Source organism: Bombus vosnesenskii, unplaced genomic scaffold, assembly GCF_011952255.1.
Source record: "Bombus vosnesenskii isolate JDL3184/JDL3185 unplaced genomic scaffold, Bvos_JDL3184-5_v1.1 scf7180000013339, whole genome shotgun sequence".
In the NCBI taxonomy this organism is placed as follows: domain Eukaryota; kingdom Metazoa; phylum Arthropoda; class Insecta; order Hymenoptera; family Apidae; genus Bombus; species Bombus vosnesenskii.
This window is the reverse complement of record NW_022882976.1, coordinates 1,740,686-1,764,600: the sequence shown is the minus strand read 5'-3', so window position 1 is coordinate 1,764,600 and position 23,915 is coordinate 1,740,686. Positions and strand designations below refer to the sequence as shown.

The 23,915-nt window shown below is 37.2% G+C and overlaps 1 protein-coding gene across 6 annotated transcripts in view; it reads right to left on the bottom strand.

Annotated features, from left to right (window-relative positions):
- LOC117236049 (disks large 1 tumor suppressor protein-like) overlaps positions 1-23,915 on the bottom strand; it is a 440,507-nt gene that overhangs the window by 351,633 nt on the left and 64,959 nt on the right. For all 6 annotated transcript variants that reach the window (XM_033498652.1, XM_033498654.1, XM_033498657.1 and 3 more), the window contains one exon: positions 18,417-18,548. In XM_033498652.1, coding sequence (XP_033354543.1) covers positions 18,417-18,548 — 132 coding nt within the window. The remainder of the gene's footprint in view (positions 1-18,416; positions 18,549-23,915) is intronic.

Here is a 23,915-nt window from a genome sequence, read left to right as displayed (position 1 = left end):
ACGGACCGCAATTTCGTCGACTGCCAAGGAAACCGGCGAAATTCCGTCGCAAAGTGTAAACTATAGACCATATTACTCTCAGGCGAGTCAAGTTCTAATGCCGTCATTTAAAGTCTAATATCTCTTCGACGCGGAAAAGTTGGTCTGCTCGTAAACGTCAAACCCACTTATTCCTGTTTATCCAGTTTTCCCAACTCTTCGTCAGCCTTTTCAGTCTAACTATACGCCAGTCGTACTTTGCTAAACAGCGCGGTAAATACGGCAAAGTTTCAGCGAATAAAAGCCGGGGAAGCAATAAACTCGATATCAAAGATAGAAGAATTAGCTGCACCAATGTAATCATTGCTCAGATCAAACGGTAGATAATTAAGGAGTCATATAAATTCAATTTTGTATCGATTTGCTCGTTTAGTTTTATCGGAACATCACGCGGTGATAGCGGTAGGCAATGCAATGTTTCAAAGGAACTATTGTATTAGCTCGGGGAACTTGTTTATACAGACAATTTAGAAACTAACGTCTGAGCAGTTTTCTATTCGACGATTTTTACTTCAGGAGAATTTAAACTCTTTTCAACGAGATCGTATTTGCAAGAGTAAAAAATGCAGTAATCAACTGCAAGATAAAAAGAAAATAAGGGTTTTTGTTTCGAAGAAACTGAGCAATTGAACGTGACAGATGCATCGAGTTATTTGCAATCAACGTGGAGCATGCTTTTTTTCTATCAAGCCGCTACGAAATTAATATCGAAATTTCAATATCGCCATTCGGAAAGGTTTGTCTTCCGATGAACGGATCGATAAAATCGGTTACACCGCCATCAGTTTCGTTAGAAACATCTGTCTTTCATACACCAACCGTGAAATTTCGTATAGTTTTATGACACGTCGAAATATTACGCGAACAAGTCGAACAAAGGAACGACGAATTGCTGTTCACGAATCTCGAAATTCGATACAGTTCTTTCATCTCCTCCTCAGTCAGCACGATATTTACGGACATAAAACAAGCTTTCCTCGAAAATATTGCGCGTCTCTCAGTCAGCACAGAACGATTTCAAAGAAACTATAAAACTCGTCGAGCTACCATTCTTTTACTTAAAAAAAAAAAAAAAAAAAAAAAAAGAAGGAAGAGAAAAACAATCAACGTATATAGAAAAAAGCTATTCATAGTCTTTCGATTGAAACTTTCAATTCGTTCCGATCCGATTTGATCGAGGTTTTTTTCATTCTTCATTTGAAACCTATCTCCAATTTTTGAATGAAATGGAAATGAAACTTTAAAGACAAATATCGTTTAATTTCGTTAGCATATACGTACATATTCTTCTTTGCTTCTTCGTTCTTTCAAAAATTCTTTTTAAATAACATGCAAGTTCCAATGCATCTTCACTAATACGAACGAATTTCCAAAAAACATTGAGAATTTTATTACGGAAATTGTTCCTTCATTAGTTGTTCTATATGCACAAAAAGACTGATGCGAACTGCGGTTATATTTTATCATCAATCATAAAACCTGGCTCCATAAGCGAAGCTAATCCAGCAGTCGCTATTAAACATCAATATCGCTGTTAAGGTCTTCAGTTTTATGTGTCGTTTCTGTTACTTTTTAATCCCCACCCGCTTTAATTACACTTCTTTCATTTCGGAGTATGTTGGTTTACAGCCACCTAACCATTAAATGAACCTCTATAATGTCAACAACTACCCAAGCAAATGTCGTTTCGAAAGTTCCAACTGGAACACTGCATTGCGTTTGCTGTTTCTTATGTTTCATGCAATGGAAACCTCGAAACCTACTTTCCATGCCGAAGACCAATAAAATGCCGATTTACAAAACTATCTTGAATCACAATAACTTACATTTACAACTATGATAACTGGTCCGTATACAAAGTGGCGATATGATAGTATTTCCTTCCTTACTTTCTTTTCTCAACATTAAAAACGACATTGATCAACTCCGGAAATTGAAAAGTACAGAGAAGTGATGATGTTGAAAACACTGTCGCTTAAATTTACCTTAGAATTTACCAGATATTATCCATATCATTTCCCTGCAATAAATTAACTCACAAACGTAAGTCGTTCGTTCTTGGAGAATTGAATATTAATCGTGCATTTAAGAAATTAGTAAAAAGTGTAGTCGATCAGTCTGACTTCTGAAAAGCACATTTAAGAATAAGGGATATTCGAATGTATGGAAGAAATTCTCGACGAGGAAAATCCTCGAAGACGAAAATAGAGAAGAATTGCATGCAGCAGTGATCGTTTGCGCGGGTAAAATCTGGCCGAAGTCGGGCGAAGAAAGAAACGTATTAAATCGCGATTGCATCAAGAAATTCGTGCAAAAAGCTCGAGTTCCGTTAGTTCCGTGAAGATAAATGGAGGAAGATCTTTCATCATCGTGGGAGAACAACGGAATGAAGCCACGTTCATTTATTCCGGCGAGTAATTAACTTTCTTCCAACTGTTAAAAACCTTTTTGATAAATCGGATCTCGCCCCGTGGCTCATCGGAAAATGCATTTCGAATCAACGAAAAAGATTAATCTAATTAAACAAGTTAATTTTTTCGAACGAAAGGGCATGCATCTCACGAAAAATCAATATAAAGTGACAAGTACGAACACAGCGTGAATAAAACTATGATATTTATAATCTACATACAAAGTAATTAGATGCAACCAGAATTGTTGACATGGCGTGATATTATAGGTAACCTGGTATCATACGCGTGTAGAGTCGAGTGGAAAAACAAGACACCGCGTCAAAGCCAACGGACAGATCGAGAAAGTTTGATTAGTTTATAGTTTGATACGATGAAGTTTGCAAGTAATTGTGCATACACGCGTCTCCGTGTCACTATCCAACAGCTTTAATCTAGTGACTTTCGATGACAGCGTGTCCTGCGAAGTTAAGAAACGATATCGGAGTGCACAAAAGGACGAAGTGACCTAATGAAAATTCAGAGATCGATAGTCCTGCCTTTTCCAGTAGTTTTAGCCGAAATATCATTTAAACGAAAAGCTTTCGGAATTGTACGAATTCCCAATTTCATACATATAACTATAAAATTTTAAAACGTAAGAATAAATATGAATTACGAATTGTATGAATTACACGCTGAACCGAACTAATTAGCCACGCTGATAATAATCACCTAGCTTTAGAACAATCAAACACTAATCCTAATATTAAAATTAAGAACTGTTTCGAAAGTGGAGTTTTCTAAATAGTTCATATATACATATCAGAAAAAAATATGAGAAGGCAATGAATACGATCGTTTCGACGGGATTAAATGAAACGAAAGTCAGATACCGCTAAAGAATAGCTTAAAATCGTGTTACAGGTAGCAAGCAAATTAAAAGAACAATCAACGGTACATAGTTAATTGTCACTAGTGTCCCAGCTTGTCACACGATCGATGTCAATATCTTTCTTTGTCAGTTTCATTCAAACTCTTTTGCTTTACCGATGAAACTTCAGGTCGTTTCGCTTTGCTAGCTTATACAGCCATGTTAATTGCAGCAAGGGCAGAGAGTTGAAAGGGGAAAAACGGCCGAAGAGGAAACGAGTACTTGTCAGTTTACTTAGGAAACATAACACGCCCATTAATAGTTGGTTTTCCACGTTCGTTAATTTAACATGTTTAAGCGAAGGCAATTTACCGGTAACACAGCGGGGTTCTTCCTTGTTATTAAAAAAAAAAGAAAAGAGAAAAAAATGAAAAAATGACACTGCAATATTCTCTCTCCACTTTTTTCTTGAATTATAATTACAAGGAAATGAAAATATGACATAATGAAATAAATATGGAAACATTCAGTCTTCAAACGAATTTATTTGCCTTATCTCCATTTGAACCATAATTTTTACTACACAATAATTGTAATCACCCACATATAAATAAAACATAGAAAATTCGAATCGTTTTCATGCAGATAAGCCATTAAATGACGGACACAAAGTGCCGAGATGATAATACTTTCATCCAAATGAGCCCCTTGAACGAGAATCGTCCAAAGGCTCGTGTTTCACAGGATAAAAATGTCAAAGTACCTGGCAGAAGCAAACCGTACTTACCGATACATCACGCAAACGGTATCAGAAAGAGGGTTGAAGCAATCGACCATGCAAGAAGAGTATGAAAAGTGAAGGAGAAAGAGAAGTCGGGAATAAGGGGTGGAGACGTCAACATGAAATAAACGCGACGACGTTTAACTTCTGGTTTCGTCTGGAAGGGAGAATCTTCGGCAAGTCGGAGGTGTTCAAAAGGAACTGGAAAGGGAAAGGGGATGAGAGAGGCAGACGAGTCGGTGGATGCAGAATTCGGAGGCAATATTTCACTGCCCTTCCTACGGCGTCTAGCCGCTTCAGCTTCCATCACACCCCTTTTGCTCTTCGATGTGCAAGTCCGATAGATTCGGGTCCATTTGCCGCTTTGGCCGAGTGAAATACCCAAACCCGCTATCACCATACGAACAGTCACTGTTCTTATATTTCACTCTTTTCGTCTTTTTGCATGTTTATTTTACGACGTCATTTATTATTCCCAAACCAGTACGTTCTCCCGCTTCATTGAATTGGTTCGGAATTGAACAGGAAATTAAATTGCTCGAAGATAGCTAGAACGTACCCAGTAATGAAGTGACGTTGTGTAATACCCATTCATATCTTTTTTCTTTTTCTATCAAAATATATTCGCATAATATTGAGATATTACTGCATCTTCGACCTAGTTGTATAAAGTATGAAGAATTAATCTGGCCATTTATGTCTGCCATTTTGGCAATAAATAGATTAATTCAATTGTTTCGAGACATGCCGCAATATTACAATAATTACAGAACCGCCTAGCTAGTTCTAGTTTGTATTGTTTAAATCTGTCTTAGGACGAACGAACTAATTATTTCCTACGAAAGCAGTAGCTCTGATAATTTCCATTAGTGGACTCATTAAGGATAGAAACTACAAACTTGGTCTACACGGCAAACAATGCATCAACTGGAAACATAAATAGTTCGCTACAAGGATATATCGCGTTGGACAAACAGAACACGATTCAAAGGGGAACTTGAAAACAAAAATTTTCTTTACCAAATTGTACCAAACATAATCTGAACAAAATCAACTATAGCGATAATTATCATAAAAAATAAATGATAAAATAACGAATTATCATAAAAAATAAATGATAAAATAACGAATACATGGGCATATGCAAAATAAACGAGGTTAAACGTGTCGTTAATAATAATCGTTTTAACCTCAAGAAAGTCTTGTAAGCTCGATGTTTCGGAACTTTGCTACGCGATAGCAAGTAGATATGATCGCTAACTAGTCAGACAGTACACACGACATTACATGATCAGCCACGATATGGCGTAAGTAACACCGTAATTGAGTTTATAACAAGGCGGTGAGTGAAATGCCACATGGCTTGATACTCTGCGTGTCTGTCGACTGTCTGATACGTTACATGGTCACCGTATAAGCACCGTAGTAGGGAATATTCGTTCACATGCACTGTAAGCAGATACTGACCTAAGCGTTCTGTGCAAGCATAATGCATATAAATAGGCGGTTACAATCGCACACTGTTGGGTATACTGTTGAAAGAAAACATCGTGAATTCTATTTCGATACCGGGTCGAATTACACGTTGAAAATGTGTTTTCATCTGCGACCGAGAAGTTGAACCGCGGAAACATGAATAAAAAGAGCAACAGTCTGCTTGTGGAGAAAATTAGTTAGAAAGTTAGAGTGTCTGTAACTGTTCTTGAAACTTTCGGCAGTTCTCCGTAAGGGTTGACGTAAAGAATTATTTTTATTTCGCTTAGAAAGTACCATCGTTAAAAATTCGCTACAAGAAAAAATCAGCAGGACTCATGATCGTCAAATTGCTTAGAGTTAGAAAAAAACTCGCATTATTTAAACTACGCTCGTATCAAACTGAACTAAATCGTCTTTCGCGTTCTCCCTTGATGTCTTATTTCCTCGCTGCTGTCGCGAAATATCTAGTTAAAAGGGTATGAATGTAATGCTAACACGGTGCAGAGTAATATGGGTTTTTAATTGAGAGAACAATGCAAAAGACATCGAAACGTATCGATGGGAAAACCACGCGGCAGGCCATTCGCTTATAAAAGTGATTCTCTTGAAAGTATCGTTCCCATTTTTCTTTTGTCGTGACTCAATTTCACCCTCCAATATTCCTAAGTTTTCGTAACTTCAATCTAGAGAAGTAACTTCCGGAGCAACTCCATTTTAACTTCGTGAATCAAATATGTATAAGGACAAATATAATACAATACAGAAATACCGTAATATAACGAGAAACACGAAACATCAGAGCCGTGCAACACTGTCTAAACAATAACGGCTAATGGTTTTCAGTACAGTTGAAACTTCATTGAAAGAACTCTGAATCTCTCAACTACTCAGGAATGGTAATTTTTTCGGTAATTTGCCACTGTATCTCGTTAACATTGTGAGTTTTCTTAACATTTCGTAACATTATCAGAAGATAAATTATAATTCTACTATTATGATATTAATAAATATTAGACAAGAAACGTGACGTAAGCCGATAATGCTTTTTATGTATGGTATAATAGAAAAAACCTATGAAAAAGTGCAAGGTGTTAGCATTATATTCGAAGGTATAAGGGCCAGTATAGTATTCATGGAAAGTATCCATGTTAGTTTTATTCCCTGCACGACGTAATAAGTTTCTAGCAAGTTGTTAATGGCCGCCTGCGGGTCGTCTCGTCGGGGCTCTCGTCGCTTGCCACGACACTAGGGGACAACGTCGTAGTGCATTACGCAAATGAGGCATAAATTCCTCCGCTCAATGAACGTTATTAAACAGCTTAATCGCTTAATGACCACTCACGCCTTGACGAAAGAAACAAAATCTTCTTAGAGCTATCTTTACGATTTCGCATGTATACGTTAACATAAAATTGAGGAAAATACACAGGCTGATAAAAGCATTTAAATGTATATAGAAATAACCAATTAATTATTGCAAATAGATATTTAATAAAAAAATTAGTATACAGCATACAACGAATAACTGATTGTCAAAATACTTTTGTGATCTCTGCAAGATATACATCTACTTGTACTAAATATATTGTAATTTCTGTATAAATTTTCAGATTTATTTCAAATTTTACCAATATGATCGAGCATACTAGTACCAATAAAAGATCTAGAAGTGTTCGAATACTTTGGTGAAACTTGTGTATCTTATTATAATAATTATTCATCTAACATAAAATATCTCGCATTACATGTTTTTGATCAATTTCCAAAAAGGAGAACGAATCAATGATAATTCTTCCGGACATATCATGATCCAATTGCCGATAAATTTCACATGCTGCTGACTATGCATGCACGTTTGTGATTTCGCATAATAACGGATAATGAGATGCTGACTGCATCTAGAGTTTCGAGATAAAAAGGAATGTAGTGGAGAGCCGACGTGTATCGTACACGATACAAAGGTACGCTTTCCTTTCTTGCGGTTCGAACGATGTTACGACGGAAAAAGATTTTGAGTTGAGACCGGATATGTATAAGGGTGCAAAGCGACGTAATGCTTTGCACGGATATAGTGAATCGATGCATGAATAATCATATTAAAACGAACGTTTTCATCACAATTCGTTCAATATCGAACGACAGATTCGTAACTTTAACTAGTTATATCGATGCGATATCGGAAGAACCCAATCGAAACATTCTTCTCCTTGTTTCTTGCAACGATATAACGAGTTTATTCGAGATTTCGAATTAATTCGATGAACAAATTTTATCGGTACATTTGTAACGAATTAAATTAAATTCCAATAGCGTTCAACAATTAAAATCGTACATGTATAAAGTAATAACGTTACAAAAGTGTTAATTATTCGGCCACGTTAAATGTAATTTTCTGACATCCGTATACAGTCTGAAAATATAGAAATACTTTTACTGGAAATGAAATGCATGAAATATTGAGATGAATATGTATGTCGAATAATCTGCCCGAGTTATCCGTTGGTCGTCAACGGATAAACTAGTAATTAATTTATGTTATACTAAATAACATTTCACGAACTCGATGCAAAAGCTGCGGCGAAAATCGAATTTCTGTGCCCGTTAAAATTATTTCTGAGCTACGGTAAATGATTACTAGCCGGGAAAGCAACGATCGACAAACTTTCGTGTTTCGTGCTGAAGAAAATATAATCCGCGCACGTGTAAGAAGAACACGTCGCTTTATTAGCACAAGAACACGATCAAATGTAGCAATTAAAAACGAGATTAATAAGGAGCATTCTTCACTGAGAGACGTAACATCAACCTCGACCAAGATTCTTTATGGAAGATGGTTCTTAAATTTGAACACAAAGACACGATCGATGCTTCCTCTGCAAACGTCAGATTAATTTTCTGTCATGGTGTTAGGAAATAATGAACAAATAATCGTGGGATAAGATATTTTTATCGAACAACGTAAGTCTGATTCATCAACGATCCGCCGAAAAGTTTGTGGGAATGCAACAATCCGTAGGCTTGATAGTAATTTACATTTTCGTTGTAACGTAAAGCTTAACGATGAAATTACATGTATCGGGGTGAATGGTGATTTCTTTCGTATATTTCTTCATCAGCTCCAACTTCATTTACACGGTGACAGAAGAAACAAGCCGGTGGAAAAAAAAATATTTACGAAACGATGTTCCGTTATTCGTCGTACGTCTCGGAAAATGAGACAAATTAAAAACGTTTTAATGCAAATAGGAAAAAAGGAGCGATGAGAGAATATATATCGTCGACGATTCTCCGAAAGATCATGTTTCCATATTACAGTTACTCTAAAGTAAAAAAAGATGGTGAACCACAATGGATCTTGGCAGAAAATCCGAGAAACTGCGAGTTCTCGAAGAAGTGCAGGAGAATTACGCGAACGGATTTATGGAAAGCGCAATGCCGCGACTTCTCTTCGACACGGCCGGCGCAGAGTGAGAGAGATGTCGAGAAAATGGCCGAAAATCGTGACAAAGCGGCTAATGGCCAAGTTTATGGCGACGAATCGGATTCATGTGTGCAACATGGAGCAACGAATGGGAACGATTCTCGGGGAAAACGAGAGAAATTGGTCACCCTCGTAACAACTGCGACGACTGCGCCCGCAGCAACGATCGTAGTATTCGGTTAACGATCTTACAACATTGCCTGCTCGTGCTTTGAATTTCAAATTGTCCCGCCCGTCGACACAGGCCGCTATTCACCGAGCAGCGTGCCATCGTCAGAAACCAATGACCATTCCACCGGCCTCAAGAAATCCATGTTAACGATCTTGTTTTAACGACAAACCTTTTTTTCGAACTGCATTTTCCATCTTCTTGCGGATCGAAAAACTTTCTTCTAATGTACTATCTTTCGTTCAATGAAATAAATTCATCAAGTTTGTAAACATTTGAATATTATTCTTTTTACAAACCGTAATAACTTGGCAAAGATGAAAGAAGTTTAAAATATCAAATATTTTGCGTTACGGAAGCGCGTGATGTATTAATTTTCGAGTTGCTGAAGAAAGAAAAACATTGATGAGAGCAGAATAAACGTTTATCGCGTCCATTAACAGAGTAAATTTGACTTATCCAAGTATCGTAGTCGTATTTACACAGAAAATACAAAAGTCAAGCTTGCTGCGAGAGCGAAATAAAAGTTCGAAAATGGTAACTACAAAAGATATATTCTACTGTACACGTAGATAAAAAAAACCTTCGCAAAGAGAGCTTACACTTTGTTACAACATTCAGATATTGGGCTGTATGCAATATCAATAAGGTTATTGGAAACGTGGAATCAATGCACAGGATCCGTGCATCAATATGATACGGATACGTCTACGCAACGTCTATACGTCTACACTTTGTACACATACATATATGTGGTTTAATGTACTAGAATTCCTAGATGCCATAAGCCATAATGTATTACCAAAAAATACGAATTTATTACATATTTTCAAAGGGTTTGTTCTCTATCTAAAGGTAATGTATCGAATACGAATATTTATCCAAATACGGAATCTATTTTACGTTAAAAGCCAAACAGACTGGTCTTTTCTTAAACTTATGCTATATTATACTATATTATACAATGAATTATTTACTTTTAAAAAATTCTGTAACTGATACTAAAATCATGGATCTAATGATTGTCAATTTTATGAGCTGGAACAAAATTTTAAATTATAATGAAAAATTCATTGCGAGCACAGCCCTTGCTTTGTAGTTCCATCATAGTCTATTACGAATATGACAAGACATTATGAAACAAGGGGTTAATATAATTTACCACACTATTCTTTTTCAAGTACATCGTATCTATTGAATTTCTAGCGAAAAGGAACCGATTTTTTGTTGACTGAAGTATAACTGTTTCCAAATAAAATTAAATAATTAAAATCACCATGAAAGTATTAAATTTTCGAGCAGCAACAAAAAGACTCAGCAAAGTCATTCGTATTTTTGAATGCAAACAAGGAAAACGGTTTCGAATAAATCTAAGTGTTTTGCCACAGAAAGGCCACGCTAAGAATTGGAAGCCAGGTACTTTGCTAGCTGCGTATCCCGCGCGCAAAACAAAGCCCTGCGTGACAATAAAGGCTACTACACAATGGTAATTAATGAATACTCGGGTCCGGGGACAAAAGTTCGTTATATAAAGATACATATGCTCCTTTATATACCGCACTATGTACCGAGCATTGCGAACCGTGAGGGAAGCAAAGTAGATTTTAAGATCGACGATGAACATGATACACTGTATTCACGATCCTATTGTTTACGAATACACGTGTACTAAGGCAAAAACAATGAAAATTAAAAGCACCGTCCTGAGTGAGACCTACGCATGTTTGTTGAAGCTTTTCTATTTCCTTCTATGGTTGATTCCTTGACCGACGAATTTTAAACACCTGGATAATTATTTTCCATTTTTGTATTTCGCTTTACGATATAATCTAAAATATTAAAAAAAACTTACGCACATTTCTGCGTAATATATATTATGCAGCATATTACTGGAATAATTATATTTTATACCAAATTTCTTTTCGCGAGACGAACGTGCATTATCCCAACGATTAATTTCGACATTTTAATTAAATTGGTTAGGTTAGATTTCATTTTAATTAAATTAGATCGAACGTTATATCTCTAAAATTAGATTATATTTTAATTTATTGCATATTAAATTCTGATATTGCCAAATACAGTTCATGCCAAATAAAGTAACCACGTTTGAAATTCTGCTACTGCTGCGGGGGCATGAATAAGAATAAAAAAGTGCATTCAATATCGAGCCACAAAAGAGAGCGGAGATTGATCGATGCGAAATCGTCGACCAGGTATTTCCAATCTCTGGCCGAAGAAAATAGGAGAAAAGAAGAGATCGAGGGTCGCACGTATAAAAATACATATACGTAGCTATACTGGCGTTTCGATTTTGAAAATTTCAGCAATGGTATCAGTGGCTACCGAGCTCGATGACAAAGAAGCCAGTAAGCGAAAATGCAATTTTTCCAAAGCAATACGATCAGTTCTCCAGTTATTTCGAAATACAATACTTTTCGTTACGTAAATTTGATAAGTAATCCGAAACTTCGTATAAAAATTCGGCACTATTCAGTTTCCATTTCCATATTATCCACAGTTCATATTTCGCTGTTTCGCGTTATGAATATTTCGCGCGATTTTTTACGGCTTAGCTCGTACACGAGTCGTTTCTTCTACGCGTGAAACGTATATTAGCCATAATTGTTCCGTGATAGCGTGCGCAATTCCAATTTCGATAAAAATCGCCCAAGCCTTGCCGTTGTTAAACCTCGAAACAATGCCTGACTCTTGTACCGGCAAGAACACGTGCTTGAGAAATTGCACGAGCATGGCGATATTCATGAAAAGAATATCGATCGAATTTCTGCTGCCTGCAAAAGGTATTCAGATTCTAATAAAAGTTCGTTGTTTACGATATCGAAGGTTCTTCGTGAACAACGATTTTCCTGATATGATGTAAGATCTAATTAACGTTAAATCAGTTGAGCTACGAAACGAAAAAATCTCAAAATGACAGATTTTAGATCTTTTGTTTCTTGAAATTTCTAAAAACATACGAGTGCTTTTAATAAAATAGCTAAGCGTTTTTATTAATATGGAAACACAATCTTACGTGTCTCCTTATTTTCACTGTACCATTTTAATTGGATTCGTCTATGTCTGCTATATTAAAGTTGCCAGTTTTAACGTCAAAATAGTGTTCTCCAAGTAAAGTGCAAGTAAGGCGAACAAATTAGAATTATGAGCACAATTTTAAGATCAAAGCGAACGGGATTGCTACGTGATAGTGACATCGAGGCTACGGGAAGTTCGACAAGACCGAACGAGAAGGTGAAAAGAACAGCCCCGAAAGCTGAAATACGTCAAGAGCTGACGCGTTTCGCGTCATCGGCACGTCTACCCCGCGTGTCAATTTCTTTCTCCGCCCTTCATGCGCTCATTTTCCTGGCTCTCTGTTCCGCTTTCATTTTCCGTCGTGCACCAAAATGCTGTCGTCCGTGAGTGCAATAGCCTAGCGCGAATGATTGCTCGGTCAGATGAAGCTGCAATTTTCTGCACTGCTGCCGCGTCTAACGCCCGAAATAAATCGGATTTTGCGACACAGAATAGAAAAAGCACCCGTGAAAAAGATTATACATAAAACAACAGCGCTAGACACCGTGCAAGAAGAGTTAATCGTAATTAAAACAAACGATGCGCCGTAAATAATTTCGGACATGGATACGAGTTTCGCACCGCGCTTTTTTACGCTGGTTCCTTAACGTGAACCGGATTCTCGCTAATCACGTTGTCAATGAGACAGATCACTTGATAAACTGGTACTGATAGTGTACCAAACGACGTCCATGAGTCAGACATTTTTTGTCTTAACTGCTACTTAAACTGTAACATAGCGTAGAGCGGTACGTTATTCAAAATTGGTAGCAATAATTGTAAAGTTCTCAGTAACGCGTCAAGTTTGGATACCCAACATGATATTTCATTCTTCGCTCAAATTACAGGAGCGAAGTTGCCTCTCTTCCTCTGTGCTTCACTTGCCCTAAAGGGCTTCATCACTTCCTTTGTCTGGTTACTTCAAAGAAAGGAAACCACAAACTTATCAACGTCGGTGTCTTGCTACTTTAATATTTCTCTATTCCCTCTATTTTCTTGCTACTTTCTTTTCTCCGAGTTGTAGTTTCAGCTTCCATCTATTTCGTTCCCGTTCACTCTTATTTCCTTTTTATTACAGCACCGCCGCGCTTTTTATTGATTTATAAATTGATCTGTTCTCTCTCGTTTTTCTACCTCCCTCCCCCTCTTTACGTTCTAGTCTCGTTACTTTCTTTTCTCCTTTCTTCCGCCTTTCGCGCTCTCCACACCAGGCTCCTACCAGTTCTAGCAGTTGCAGGGCAACACGAAAAGTAGACGATACTTTCCTCCCCCAGAGATGTTTCTCCTTCCCGAGGCTGTTCGGGAAAATTTTTCTCCGCCGATCGATGACCGACCTGAATTTTAAAGAAGCGAGAGAAAGCTGATTTTCAACCTCTGCGACAACAAGCTTAGTTTCCCCTTTTCTCTTTCTTTCTTTTTCAACGTCAACAAGCCACGTCTAATTTATAAGCATCGAGAAATACGTTTATCGCCCCGCGGCTGATTCCATTAAAAGACGTTAACGTTAAGATGAAGCTTCGCCCGATTCATTAACGATTCTTAACCAAAAGATCGATGAATTCCTTGGGTGTTCAAGACTCGTATCTCTTTCGATAACAACCGTGCTCCCTTTCGATTCATGACTGGAAACCAAGTTCCATTAACATTTTATTTCTATATTTGATCAAAGAATATATAAAACACATAACATTTGGAAAAAAGAAAAAGAGAATTAAAGAATATAGGTGTCCATTATATCACATAAATGAAAAATAATGTAAATAGAGAATACATATAGAGAACACCGTAAAAACTATCCATTGATGTATCGCTGAAAACTGACCTAAACTACTAGTACACGTGTACAAGGGCAAGAAGGATTTATCAGCCAGTCGTGTTTTGTAACGTAACGTCCGATGCATTCGCCACCAAGATGTAAAATAGTGCATCGTGTCTATGTTTCACGTTCATGTCGTGTCGAACCATACATTTGGATCCGTAGAGTGTCTGCACACTGTACGAACTGTATCAAATAGGTTATACGTGAGAAATTTACATACCGTTTTCAGAGATTTCTCTTTTAATTTTTATTAAAACAATCGAAAATATGGCCACACGAATTTTCCATCGTAAAAACATATCACGTATTCAAATTCAAACCAGAATTCGTCAGATCTGTTTTTTGTTTACTAGTAAACTAATGCGTCGCAAATTTATCAACAAAAACGAGCAACGAAACTATGCAAGAAGGGTGCAAATGTGGATTATGAGATTAGCAGCCTGGTCTCCTATAATTAGGTTTCTTTGGTACGACTTGCATCGCGTATCTGTTTTCTTGAGAAAGGTGGCTATGTAAGAAATAGGATCTTAAATCTAAATCCGTCAAAGTTCGCATTCGCTAAATACACAGGTAAAATTCAATCTCGAAAAATAAAGGGCAGCATGTATGACGTAAGAATTTAAACAAAATTTATAAAATGTATATTCATGCAATACAATTTTGGTTCTTGTAGACCTGCAATTAATATCGTACTCCTTCATTTGAAAAAGTAAATTCTACCGAATTTCAAGAAGCCTCGACCAAACACGATGCAACCGAGGTAAGACTCCGTCATTTCTAAAGGATTTGAAGAACAGAGAAAACAGAAAGAAACATGAGCTCAAGGAAATCACGTATTCGTAAGTAGACGTTTCCTTGTAATCTGGCTTTCGAATTCCTTTACCAGACAAAAAGGTTCGTAAGATTAGTGGGAGATTAGAAACGTCGAATGTTCGAGTTTCCCAGAGACTTTTCTAGGATGTGAGTAGAAGGATCATTAGAGGAGCATACCTACTTCCGATGGAAACAAATTGAAAGAGAAGCTCTTTAAACTCGAAGGTCAATTTATCGCCCTAATTTTAACTATCAGGAAATTTCAAGAAAAATTTCGTTAACCGCCACGGATGTTTGCTCGCGAGGGATCGACCATTTTCTCATTTTGGCCAATTTCACGAGTTAAGACACCTCTTAACTTCCATCGTTTTCAAGTCCTATAATTCGCAATCCATCTGGATAATCGGTAGGAAGCTGATGCCGACGATAACAAGCGGGAAAGGGCTGAGAGCGAACGAAGGGGAGGACGAGATATAAATTGAGAGCACTCGTCCAAAGCTACTCGAGTATTTTAACTCGTCCAAAATAGCGGTACAGCCTCTCGAATTATCTTCGAGTTTGCTGACCAAAGGAAAGGCACGAGTACCTTGCGAGCCTGTGTCACGTATCTTTAACAAATTTGCTGAAAACATTTCCAGATATGCGAATCCTCTCTGCCCGTTGCCTTCAACTCGGTCATTAAATCGTCTAAGCGTGAAGAATATAACGTGTTTCAGGAAAAATAATTCCATAAATACGCGAAGGTGTCAGTACTGGTGTACAATGCGTTCCATTAACGCGACAATTAATAGAAAACACGAGAGATGTTCGCGAGAAATACTCTTAAGGTGAGCGCCGGTGATCCAAATTATTCTTTAGATACGGGAAAAGCGTTAAACATAATTAAAATCTGGTTGTTCGTCTAGAGAAAATTAAATCAGAAGTACCGGCGTTCCCCGGTGACCTGATTGCAGTTGCAACCGTAGCCGCGCTGTTGTACAACAATTATCGTGACATTCGAGTAAATTAATTTAGAATCTTCTTCTAGTCGCGTGGGATAGATCTCCCGTTTCTCTTTCCAACTACTTTTATTCCAATTAATCTTCTTTCTTGCTTTTCCTTCGGTTTGAAACTTGAGATACTCTGATTCAGCAGTTGGAGTCAAACCATTCTACGATTGACAGTGAATTACGTTTCACGGACACTTGTTCAGTGATTGTCGTAAGTTCGCTAACGACAAACTTATACTGTGGGAAAGTTGAAAATCAGCGCGACGCGACATCGTATCCGAGTACAATCGCTGCTGATGAAGGCCAAATATCCGAGAGCACTGCATCTCAATTTCAGTCGGCGTCGTTATTTCGTCGTCCAGTTTCCTATAAACTTCTGTCTCTAAGTTCACCGGTGTATAACACCGTTACGTGCTTAGTTCTAAATTGTAACCTTGTTACGTACTTAGCGTTGCCAACGTGACGCGTAACCTTGTGGGCATTGACCAGGAAACTGTGGTATGCGAACAACGATACGTTGCAGCAATCTTCTTCGAATCATTAATTATGATGTTAGCCTCAAAACCAGCTACGGTAATAAAGGGTTCTTGCGGAATTATGAGCAATCGAGGACATATACGATGTATTGTATAATAAGTTCAAACGTGACGACGCGAAAAAACTAATTAAAAAGATGACATTTAACTTGTTTTATTGTAGTACATATTTTTTAGTTTAGTTATTTCCAAAGCAGTAGAGTTTCAGTCGCAGTTACAACTTGAAATGGAAATTTCTCGTATGCAGTGGCAATGAGATTGCGAGCTGAATTAAGAATGTGTGCAATATTCGCACGCACATTTACATAGCCTATTCAGCAACTTGGTACGGAACGCATGGAAAATTCAGAAAATTGCTGAAAAAATTCTCCCTCGTTCTCTACTCCGAATATCTAGCTACCTGTGCCTTTAGAGACGCTGCCAGAATAAATGGAAACTTAGGTACAATACCTGTATCGATTCTTGGGACAGAGTTAATCAAATGATCGATCTTTATACTTCATCCAATCACTCAAATACAATATCTTTTGAATTTTATGTCCAATTAATATCATTCGTAACTAAGTAAATTTCCAAATTGAACTGCAAATTCAATTCAAACGACTGTAATAATGATTAATCGCGAAACACGCTAAAACTTTTTTTTTCAAACATTCACTTTTCACTGATAAGATGGAAAAACGATTTTAAGAAAGCAAGATTTGGTCGAACGCGAATATCATTTTGTTAGCAATTAAGGCTGGTGGTGTTTGAATCATTTTGGTAGAAAGACGCTAATTTCAGGTGTTTCACGGAATATTCCAATCTCGTTAAGTACTTAGCGTAGCTGATATGACGTGTAATCTTGCGGCCATTGTCCACGTCACCGATGGGACTCTCGAGGCGAAGCTGTTTCGGGTTTATCAGCACTAACAGGCGAAGCGCGGCATCGGTGCAACCGACACAGTCGCACGTGCAGCAGACTAATCTCCTCTATGCAGAAGCATTATACCGAGTGGACGGAATAGGACAATCTGGTACGCAAAGTAACTTACACGGTTACCACGGTTGTCGGATACAAACCGACGCAACGTTCTACCATTTTCAAAATATCCCAGTGATGCGTCAATGGTAGATTTACGTCCGAAAATTTTCTACATTAACCAAAAGAGAATATTTTGAAAGCCATCATGATTGAAAAACTCTTTCGCAGCATGATTCTGCAAATTCGAAGAAATCAGAAGGTTGTAAAATATACGTGGACTAATTGTAAGAATACCACCGTGGTCATAACTCATTTAGTTGTTACTGTTCACGACAGACATTACGGTAAATTAATATTTAATGAAAACAAAGTGTAATGAAAAATAATTAATGACAAAAATCGACGACTTTGCAAGCAATTTAGAATAAAAATATTCTTTTATAACGGAAGGTTCAAAAGTAGGTTAAAAGATACTTGATTGTTATCATTCTCGCTGGTATAAAAAGAAATATGAGGAAAAGATCTTGAGTTGATATTAAGAAAGTATGTATTCAAAGAAATCCACGAAGGATCTCGCATATCCGTGAGAATGTTCAATTTTGAATTCAAGCAGAAGCTAGGCTCGATATTGGCTCTCTCTCTTTTTCCGTTGATCGCACAAAGCCTCGGTCAAAATTTTGGACGAGCTTTCGTCTGAAAGAGGATGCGAACGGAATGAATCGTGCGGTAAGAGCTCTTTATTCCGAATAACAATGGCGCGAGAAACGTTCGAGAGGCAACGTGCCAGTTCCGATAAATAAGATGAGATTGAGCCGAAGCATAGAGAATGGGACGAGGCGTGCGCTTCCTTTGAATCTTCCATGAATCGTCGGAATTTTTCGAATTTTAAAACACATTGGGAATGTAGGAGAACGTATTTCTCGGATGAAACGCACAGTGAAGATATTTCAAAAATATCCGAGGAATATTTTTAATGAGAATTGTTAAACGTCGTTGTAAACGCTTACCCAATAATGCCTGGAAGAGTCTGCTTTTGAAAATACGTATGACACGCTCGATGGCCAATCGCAGTTGTTTGTCCTGAGGCCTCGTCAGCTTCGCGTGATAATCTTCGAGGAGCTCTAGGGCTCTGTGAGCTTCTGAAAAGAAAATTACGCTTTAGAGTCTGTGTAACTTCTCCGTCATGAATTAAATATGAATAAACGATATATTATATATGCGGAAAATTGAATTTGAAAGAACATGGTTGTATGTTCAATGAGATATTGTATTCCTTTGATCGCTTTTCTTTCAAAGAGAGCGAAAGAATAGAGGAAAAGGGAAAAGACCGTAACGAAGGAACTTCCGACTGTAACGATGCAGCGGAATACACTATGCAATCATGAAATTAATGTAAATTCGTGGTAACTACTGAGTAATGTTAGTTTAAAATGTCTTGTATTCTACACAGCGTACGTTAATTTCGTTAAATGTTCCGTAAAATTATAAATTTAAGTGGTGTATAATTTATCATCGTGATGCTTAAATTAAAATAAATATTAATGTTTGCTACATATTGTGTAATATCATGACATCTATTAAAATGTAGATCGCGCATTTGTTTTCGCGAGAAGACAAAAGTTCCATGCACAAAGAAACAAGTAACGAGGGCATGCATAACATTTCAAGAAATAAAAGACACGTAGATGCACAGGTGCATCTGATTTCTAACACAAAATGATAACAAGGACGTCGTGCACGTGAAATTCTCTACTAGAAAAAAATAACACCGGGAGGGGTACTGAGAATTTTTCTTTATATTTTCGAACTTTGTAGCTTCAAAACGGAAAAATTGTCTTTTATCTAAAAAAAAAAAAAAAAGACAAAAAGAGACAAATACACGTAAAAATAGTTAAAACATAGGAACAAATCAATGAACACCTGCAGGCCACTTTCACACCATTTTGTCACCATTTCCTCTCACATTGCCCGAAGTAAGAGGCAATGGCAACTTTATAAGAACAGAAGGAAATACTTTAGATTCCCATATGCACTCAACGTTGATTCACAAAGAATAGTGGAAAAACCAATGTGTTCCCAATGGAGATAGTAGGATATTAGTATAAAGTATAAAATACTAGAGCATTCTAAAGCACGGAAAAGATTATAGATAGTTTAAATTTGTATGTAAAAATCGCAAGAATATCCCATTTTAATTTTTTTACGCTAAAGAATTATTACTTTTTAGAAATTACTGTCTCTATCGTCGTTTCTTAATTCATAATCCTCAAAGAGCTTATCCGTTAGTATTTCTCACGTGTTCAAATATTTCATCCACCACGAGGAGTTTTTATAATCGGTCCGCGGGTTTTACTCAAACATTGTTGAAAATCTGCAGATCGTCTCGACGATTTCCTTCCGGATAGTTTAGACAATCGCGAATGAGTGGTCGGCGCACTTGTTGATTCGTACTACTTCCTCGGCAAATCCTGAAGTTACAGAAGGGATCGATCAGCTCTTGTCCGTTCGTACGTTCTTCTTTCACTTCCTTTTCGAGAGAGCTCACGACCCTCTTTTGTTCGTAGCACAATATGCTAACAGATAAAATTACGGTGCGCTGCGCCACGCAAATAACGACATAAATGTTTCTCGTTCGATGATAATGCGAATTTTCACGACTCTTGCCGGTTTCGTTCTCCTTCCATCGACCCCCACCACTCACGAGTTCCTTCTACTTCGATGAATTCACCAACTTCCAAACTGTGCGCCAAGCAACGGATATCCTTTCGTCTGAATTCGAGTTAAATGTACTTTGAATCGAAGAACTTTCCTCGGAAGAATGGATCGTCGTCGCGTGACCTCGTAGCGCGAGAGACGCAAAATATGATTAATTGCACTAGAAGCTAGAGGATAATGCGATTATCATTCAACACATTGTGTAATAACGTTTTACGCGAGTATAAATCTTGTCGAGTCAATGACCAAGTACAAACCGCTGACACGTTACTGTTGAATGAATCTAATATGTCTCATGCATAATGTTGCTCGGTTTAATGTCTACTCTTGTCGCCAAGCTTTATAACATGTCTGTCCAAAAATAGTTGTCAAAAGATTTCACGTGTATCTGACAGGACGGCCACACAATCTGCAGGGTTAATAAAGGTTTCATGATCGTTAATTATGTTGTTGGTAGAGAGAACGTGCAATTAAAATTGCAAGCTAGGATGTTTAAATACCTTTCAAAAGTCATGTCAGTACTGGAAGATTTTAATAAACGTCTTCTTAATAATGTTCTCGGCAATGTGGTTATGGATTCAGATTGAATGTAAATTTCTAATTACCAAGCCTCTTGATATTGTAATATTTTAGTAATGTAAAAGTAGATAATAGCGGCATTGTTCCACGCAACTGAAAACAAGTAAGAAAGACATAAGCTGTAACGCAAAAATCATTTTCTAGATAACTAGGCGGATCCTTCTAACGGGCTGAGCTAATTATCATTAACCGTTCCGTTAAACGGGAACGCTAAGGGGCCAATTACCGATAAATGCTCCATTCCGAAAGCAACCTTTGGCTTTTTCGAGGCCAATTTGCAGATGTTTCTTTGCTCCAAACGCTTGAAATTTGCAAGGCAGAGGGCCTGAACATGTTCATTGAATAGCGTGTTTAAGAATATCGCATCAGCTAAAGCGTAATTTCGCCAATTCTTTGTTTCACGAATTCGTTAACTGTAAGTTTAATAATTTGCTATATTACACTTTAAGCTGCCACATTGGACACTGTAATAGGACGTTACATCGAAACTACTCCAAAATAATTGGAGAAATAAATAACGCAGCGTAAGGGTTAAACGAAATAAATACGTATTGATACGGTTTCCAAAAATAAAAAGTTGTCGATCACAAATCTCACGATTAAAATGAAACACTTAGAAAACAAACTCGTAAATTAAAGAAGTTCACGGAACAAGCGCGAGAATTTGGAAATCGAAACAGATCGTCGGCGTGCCGGTGCAGAGTCAAAGTGGCACTTTGATTTCTGAAAAGCTCGGCATACGTACGTGTAACGAGCGTTCCTTTCCGTGCGTTCCATTTTTGCGTCGTCTCGGGTACACCGTAAAATGGGAAAACCACTTTCCGCGTAAACGAAAAAAAACCCAGCCGGGTATGGATACCCTTTACAAGAACGTATACACGTTTCATGGTACATGTGATGCGTTATAGGCATATACGTCGTAAAACTTAAATCGCGTTAGGTGCCGATAACGTTAGCGTGCAAAATTTACATAAATCCGTTTGAACGTACACTGAAACGTATATAAATTTACGATAAACGTATATAAACTTCATTCTTTGTACGCACCATCTACTTTTCAGATAAATCATTCTATATTCCAGTTTCAAAAATTTGCTTTTCAATCTCCAAAATCGAAAAAATCCGAATTTAATGAAGATACGATATAATCGTCAGTTATCAGTGTGACGAGAGTATACATACGATATATTACTTATTAATACCAAGAGAACGGCTTAAGGTATTCAAACGATCAATTTTGAATTAACTCTCTGGTAAACTGTACATCAAATTATTACTTTTAGTGTGTCTGTGTTTTGGTGTATAGTTGCACGTAGTTCCACATGGTATTAGGTTTAGCAATAAGGAGAAAATTTCTCAGGGGTAATAAGGTAGTAATAGGTAAAGTCATCTACCTTGGCGAACAGCAATGAAACTGTGCCAAGCATGACCATCTTTTTTCGTCTTTATGATTCAAGCAAATGTGACTGTTTCCCCTTCAGTTACAAAGACGCGTTTCTTACACGAGATCCTCGATAATTAACAAAATTCTTTTCTCCGTCGTAAGCACAGGCTCGACCGTTGACACGAGACTGTAAACACGATTCACGAAGCGTTCAACGTTTCACGCGACCAAGTTTAGAAACGAGTTTCCTTTCTATTTATGATGCGAAATTCAAAACTCTTTAACTCTTTCCTTAAGGGGCGAAATAAATTCAAACGACTTAATTAAGTAAACGACACAACTGGAAACAGGAGCCACCGGTCGCCGGATTTTTAATGAAAAGCGATTTTTGAGAAAGGATGAGAACTGTCCTAGCATAATGTTAAACGGAGGAAACGCAAATTTGTTTTCGCTTGTCTCTCCTCTCTTTTTAACTTCGAGATTGGCTTATACGATACATTGGTTTATATATCGTAAAATAGGTATCATCTATCTTTCGTAATTATCATATTTAAATTGTCATCTTATTATGTCTTGTATAAAATCGCAACAACGAATGTATGTTTAATAAATGATATTAGATGATCCTTCTCTTTTAATATCGTGTTAAAATAACTTAATGCTCATCAGGAACGTCAAGCAGAAATTTGAAACGTCCAGAGAGTGGAACGCAGAAACTAATTTAGGCTTTCCCTGGAACGTTAATTCAGGATCTGGATTAAAACGAAAGACACGACCATAAGAACGGAAACAAATGAACGAAGACGCTATTATTTTCGTCGTTCATTAACACGTGCGCCGGTGACACAATTCGCACGCAATAATTAAAGGACGCCCCTTTTCGTCGACGTGCGTCTAATTAAAGCACGCTAATTATCGAAGTGAATTACGGAATTCGTGTCTCGACAACGTTTCTCACAATCATCGCGACGATGAAGCGTTTAAATCATTGTAAATTTTCTTTTATTTAACGTGAGAAAAATCATGGCAACTATGATTTAATCTATTGAAAATGCAATGCACAGTCACAACAATTAATTAAACCTTGATTTCCTACGCAATAGAGATTTTATATTTTTACATAATCAAGACAGAATTGCGATCAAAATCATGTTAACGGACAGGATAGTTTTCAGCCACGTATAATTTCGTTTTAACATAAACAGATGATAATAATTTATAATAAATAATAAAGATAATAATTTACACATATAATTGAAATTGCTCAATCGCAATTGGAATACCTAATACTGGCTGGTATATTTAGTATGTTTTTTTAGTATATTTGAAACTGATCATTAGCTTGTTCGTAGGAAAAAAGGTCGTGTAAGCTCGCAATTTGCAATGAATACCAGTTATATAAAAAATTAATTATCAAACGATAGTTAAATCTCACACATCTTTATCCTTCTCTTCCAATCTTCCACAAAGGAAAATCAATTAGTGAACCTACAAATATGGAATAAGTGGCTAAAGTAATGAACAGTGAAATTTATCTGGCACGCCCTTGCTACCTCATGTTCGTGAGAATGACGGGCGGGCTTCTCCCTCCGTCGTAAACCAAAATCGTAGGAATTCTTTACGTGCGTCCATAATATCGCGAAACGAAACATTCTTCGGGCTAAGTTTATGCAAACAGGATACACGCAAAACCGCACAAACCGGAACATTTATCATGCTTTATAGAAGCGTGTACAAACGTAAATGGAACGATGCTTGTCATTTCGAAACTCTATGAAAAATAGTGGATGAAACGTCCCTCTGGCCGATGATCCATGATATACCACCG